Source organism: Malania oleifera, chromosome 6, assembly GCF_029873635.1.
Source record: "Malania oleifera isolate guangnan ecotype guangnan chromosome 6, ASM2987363v1, whole genome shotgun sequence".
NCBI lineage: Eukaryota > Viridiplantae > Streptophyta > Magnoliopsida > Santalales > Ximeniaceae > Malania > Malania oleifera.
The window spans coordinates 50,587,751-50,594,215 of record NC_080422.1 but is presented as its reverse complement, the minus strand read 5'-3'; the positions used below and the strand labels follow the sequence as shown (position 1 = coordinate 50,594,215).

General features: G+C 39.5%; 1 protein-coding gene across 1 annotated transcript; it reads right to left on the bottom strand.

The window, feature by feature from the left end:
- Positions 1–3,761: 3,761 nt before the first annotated feature.
- On the bottom strand, positions 3,762–4,286 carry LOC131158593 (uncharacterized). Its single transcript, XM_058113460.1, has one exon. It carries the CDS (start codon positions 4,284–4,286, stop codon positions 3,762–3,764), a length of 525 nt encoding a protein of 174 aa, XP_057969443.1.
- Between the last annotated feature and the right edge of the window lie 2,179 nt (positions 4,287–6,465).

Genomic DNA, 6,465 nt, shown 5'->3' with positions numbered 1-6,465 from the left:
CACTTATGGAGGAGGAATACCATGGTTACATTTATGGTCCCAGGAGATTACAATAATCCAAATAAAAATTCCCCCAAAACCATTCATAAACAAAATCAAACACTACCTATCCTATATTACACTATTCATATCAAATTAAATACCTTCAATCCTGAGTCTCACTGAATAGGTGTGGGTATCTCTGGCGTATCTATTCCTCTAATTCCTAGGAAGCTTCCTTTACTGCATGATTGCGCCATAACACTTTTACCAATAGAATCCTCTTTGTATGCAGCTCTTATTCCTTCCAGTCTAAAATATGTACTGGCATCTCTTCATAAGATAATGTATCATCGAGCTCTAGTGCCTCATAACTAATCATATGGGAGGAATCTGGGACGTATTTCCTCAACATGGAAATATGAAATACGTTGTGGATTTAGTCAAAACCGGCGGTAAAGCCAACCTGTAGGCAACTCGACCCACTCTTTTTAGAATCTAAAATGGTCCAATATACCTAGGTCTTAGCTTACCCTTCCTCCCAAATCTCATAACTCCTTTCAATAGTGCCACCTTTAGAAACACATGATCCCCTGCGTCAAACTCTAACTCTTGTCAGCAAGTATTTGCATAACTCTTCTGTCGACTCTATGGTGTTCTAATTTTGTCTCTAATGAGTGTGACTTTATCACAAGTCTTCTGTATTAGCTCTGGTCTTAGTATCTGCCTTTCCTCAATCTCATCCCAATACAACGAGGATCAGCACCTCCTACCATATAGCGCCTCATATGGTGTCATCCCAATGCTGGCCTAATAGCTATTATTATATGCAAATTCAACCAATGGAAAAAATTTTATCCAACTACCTTCGAAGTCCAGCACACAAGCTCACAGCATATCCTCCAATATCTGTATCATTCTCTCCGTCTGGCCATCTATCTGAGGATGAAATGTTGTGCTGAATGACAACTAAGAATCGATGGCCCTTTGCAGACTCCTCCAAAATTGAATTGTAAACCGTGGGTCTCGGTCCGAAACTATGGACACTAGCATGCCATGCATTCTAACTATCTCTTGTATATACAACTATGCCAGTCTGTTTAAGGAGTAGCTAACTTTAATAGGCAAAAAATGGGTAGTTTTCATAAGTTGATCTACAACTACCCAAATGGCATCCTGTCTATATGTGTTGGTGGTAATCCTGTAACAAAGTTCATCGCTATTTGTTCCCATTTCCACTCAGGGATGTAGAATGGCTGCAATGGTCCCACCGGTCTCTGATGCTTAGCTTTTACCTGCTGGCATGTTAAACACTGATTCACAAACTTGACGATCTCTTTTTTCCTACCGCTCCACCAAAAAGACTTCCAAAGATCCCTATACATTTTAGTACTACCAGGATGTACCATATACAGGGATCGGTACGCTTCCTCCAGAATCACTTTTTTAATCTTAAGGTCGACAGGTACACACAGCCTGGTACACGCTTTTGTTCTTTCCTGTAAGGTTGCTTGTAGTACAAGATTGGCAATAAATGCATAATGATCGCCCTCTACAAGTTCCACCCCAAGCCTTTCTAAATCCATCTGAATCGGATGCTGCATCACCACTGCAGATATTGATGCTCCCACTGATTTTAGACTCAAAGCATCAGCTACCGCATTAGCCTTTCCCGAGTGGTAACTAATGGTACAGTCATAATCTTTTATTAGTTCTAACCATCTCCTATGCCTCATGTTTAATTCTTTTTGAGTGAAGAAATACTTCAGGCTCTTGTGATCGGTAAAAATATCACACCTACCCCCATAGAGATAATGTCTCCAAATATTTAATGCATAGATCTCCATTTCCAACTCCAGATCATGGGTAGGGTAACTCTCCCTTGCTACATAAGAACATAGTTGAGTCTTTTATGTGAAGCATCACTGTAAATTACGAAACCTTCTTCACCTGAAGGAATCGTCAACACTGGGAAAATGATGAGTCGTTGCTTCAACTCTTGGAAACTCTGTTCACATTCATCGATCCACTCAAATTTCACACCTTTTCAGGTCAATTTAGTCAATGGACCCAACAATTTATAAAAACCCTCAACAAATCTATGGTAGTACCCAGCTAATCCCAAGAAATTTCTAATTTCCTACACATTCTTCAGTTGCACCCAATATGCTACCGCCTCATTCTTGCTCGGATCTATTGAAATACCACTCTTGGATACCACATGTCCAAGGAAAGTAACTTATTCCAGCCACACTTCTTGAGTTTCGCATACAATTTCCTTTCCCTCGGCACCTATAGCACTATCCTCATATGTTCCTTATGCTCCTCTAGGATCTTTGAATACACCAGTAAATCATTGAACAATACGACCACAACCTAATATAAATATTGGTGAAAAACCCTGTTCATCAAATCCATAAATTCTATAGGAGCATTTGTTAGTCCAAACGGCATAACCAAGAATTCGTAGTGGTCATACCAAGTCCTGAATGTTGTCTTTAAAACATCCTCTGCTCTAACTTTCACCTAATGGTATCCAGACCGTAGATCTATTTTCGAGACAATCTATGCCCCCTATAGCTGGTCAAACAAATTATCAATGCAGGGAAACGGATATTTATTCTTGACAGTCACTTTATTAATTTCTTATTAGTCCATGCACATTCTCATCGACCCATTCTTCTTCTTCACAAAAAAAATCGGCGCTCCCTAGGGCGACACACTAGATTGAATAAATCCCTTATCTAATAGTTCCTGCAATTGTTCATTCAACTCTTTTAGCTCTTCCGGTGCCATTCTATATGGCGCTTTCAAAATCGGTGCTGTCCCCAAAACTAGATCAATAGTAAATTATACCTCTTGATTAGGAGGTAGTCCCCGCAAAATCCTCAGGGAAAACATCAGGAAAATCCCTTGCCACCTAGATATCCTCTAATCTCAACTCTCCTTCTAATACTTCCTTCACATAGGCCACATATCACTGACAGCCTTCTAGTAATCCCTTCTCACCTGAATAGCGAATAACAACTGTGGTGCGGTGCGCACACACAACCCCAAAAATTTATACTCCTGTTCTCCTAGAGGTCTGAACACTACCTCTCTCTTATGGCAGTCAATATTGGCATAGTGGGCAGCTAGTTAGTCCATCCCTAGAATTATCCCGAACCCATGCATAATTAAAACCACTAGATTAACTGGTAAAGACCTCCCCTGAATATAAACTGGGCAGTTCCTGAGTACCTTCTTACATATCCCTACAGCCTTTTTTGGCGTAGCCACTGACAAACTAACACTAACGGTTGAGTTTCTAACCCAAAAAATTTAACAAATTCCTAGGCGATAAAAGAATGAGTCACCTTTGAATCAAACAAAGTTGTAGTTTTATATGACAGTATTAAAACAATACCTATCACGACATCTCCTGCTGCCTCAGCATCCCTCGATGTCAGTGCATAAACTCGTGTCAGGGCAGTATTCCTTTATTGTCCACCTCGAGGTGCTTGGTGACCTCCTCGGTATGGTCTAGGAACAAGCGTGATAGCTGGCAGTGCTTGGCAGTCTCTCACCATATGCTCAGGCTGATGACATCGGCAACAAATAATCTCCCTGACCTGACACTCCCCCAGGTGTCGCCTGTTGCATGTGGGACAAAGAGGGGGCATCTTCCTACCCTATACTGCCTTATCTTCCCCTCCTTATCTCTGTCCCCCTCTATAATCCTGCCTCCTCCAAGGCCCTTGACTGGACCCTGCCTAAAAATCTAGAGGCACAAGCTTTTTTCCCTAGCTCTGCGCTGCAATGCCTCTCTGTAGACCACTCTCAATCACTACAGCTCTATCCACTACCTCTGTAAAAATTTGGGCCCGAAAGCCTATGACCTGCTTAAACAAGTTATGTCGCAGGCCCTCCTTGAACTTCCTCGCCTTTCTCTCCTCATTCGGCACTAAATATGGGGCAAACCGGGACAGCTCAATGAATCTAGCTGCATACTGTTGTATCGTCATTTGCCCCTGCGTCAAGTGCAAGAACTCTGCTGCCTTCGCACTCCTAACAATAGCGAGGAAGTATCTTTTAAAAAAGATCTTCCTAAAGCGGCTCCACGTCATCGCTACAAGGTTAGGTCTCTGCTCCTTTAGTAATCTCGCTAATCTCCACCAGCTTTTAGCTTCCCCAGTCAATTTGAATGTCACAAACAATACCTTTTGCCCATATGTACATAGGAGGACTGCTAACATATCCTCCATATCCTGGACCCAGTTCTCATCTATCAGTGGGTCAGCCCCTCCAGAGAACGACGGGGGTCTCATATGCGTGAACTGCTCAATCGTGCAACTTCACTCCCCTAAACTCGTAACCATCTCTGCCATCACCTGCTGGGTGACGCTATGTAGCACTGCATCAGAGTCTCCTCCACCCATACTGGAAGGCCTTGCATCATCACCTCTAGTCTGTGCACTGCTACTCCCTGAGTTCATCGTGAAAATGGTATAAAACAGTTTTAGAATTTCATCATCTCAACATCACTAACACACTCAACAAACTAAACTCATAAAATATTCCTATACAATCATTCATTTCCAATATCCTCAACCCAATTTAAGATTCAGTCCTACCACTCAGAAAAAAAGAACCGGCGATAGTATCCATGGTTTTCCTGAAGTCGTCACCCCAAGAAAATCACAGAAACAATCACAGAACTCCTACCTCTAGGTTGCAAGATAGAACCCTAAATTTCCAATCTCATCCTTTAGCAATAACTAACTCATATCTCAATCTATCCATCAACTATTCTCATTAAAATTCATTTCTATACTCTGGTATTGTATTCTGCTATTTACTAAAATCTACAGAATCTAGCAACCTTGACCTTAATACCAAACTGTGACGCCCCGATTTCATACCAATTTTTTTTTCAACATCCATAAATAATAATTATTCAAAATCACACATCGGCCACATCAAAATCTCTGATACTGTATTAGCATAACCTCAACAGAAGTGGGATACCGGGTAATCACTCAAACTTATATAACAACCCTATCAGCGGAAGTCAAAATATACAAATCATCCAGAATACAAATAACTAGAGTACTATACATCCATACACACACACACACACACACATCCGACACATTTCCAAAATCAATCAAAACTCTAGGGAATCCTCCATCCCTAGCTCAAAACACTCACCCTGTCTAATTAGGGTATCAGCTCCCCTCTATCTTGAAACTCTATTTCCAGGCCTGTCACGGTACCCTAAAATATTTAGATAATTGGGTGAGACACATCTTAGTAAGAAAGAATAAATTATTTATAGTGTGTGGCTGTATAAATTTCATTATATCATAATATACATATACATTACAGTGATAGCACCATATGAGAAAATACACCAATCATTCTCAATATCATATAGAAATAAGACAAACTTTTATAAGCTTTATTCCCATCTTTCATCTCATTCACATGTAACACATATTTACCAACCCTACTACAATATCGTTTGTAGCCCTACTCGATTAACTTAGATATGGCTACAACTGATACTTATCAAGACACTCACCTTACTAAGTAAGCTCTCAGACGGAGAGTTTTACTTCGCCATATTTATCTATGTTATTAAACTCGCACTCTTTCTTTTCACTTCCAATTTCATTTCATCTTCTAGCACATTGCCCTGAGAATATTCTTTCTACGTCATGCTTCACCCCATGGTCGAGGTTATGCTACTCTGAAGATATTCACCACGCCATGCTTCACCCCATGGTCGAAGTTATACTGCCCAAAAAATATTCTCCATGCCATGCTTCACCTCATGGTCGAGGTTATACTACCCTGAAAATATTTTTCACGCCATGCTTCACCCCATGGTCGAGTTTATACTACCTTGAATATATTTTCCACATTTCATCATTCACCTTTCACATTTATGTATTCTCAATTCATTATTCATACTGCATTATTCACAATCACCATTCATCATTCACATTGCATTATTCACATTGCAATGTTTACATTTCAATTTCCATAATTCAGTATTCCCATCTCAATATTCACATTGCAAAATTTATATTGCAAAATTCACATTGCAATATTTTCATTTTTAGCATTCGCAATTCATCTCATCATATCAATGATATTTTCATCATTTCCATACACATTTCATCTCATAATAACATATATATATATATATATATATATATATCCCATTTCACGTTTTTCAACATTTCTCAATAAAGTATTTTCATATTTCATATTTCATCATTTCTCAGAGGATACTCTTTGGTACCTATCACTTTTCAATGTTTCTTAATAAAACAATTCTCATATCTTTATAGTTCAGTATATAGACATCACTAGGTTTCTCTTATATTCATTACTGCATAAAACATCCCATACATGTTTTTATTATATTCTCCTTATTCTCCGTGCACATTACACAACCTAGTTTCAACATATTCTCAGTATAAATCATATGCTACACAA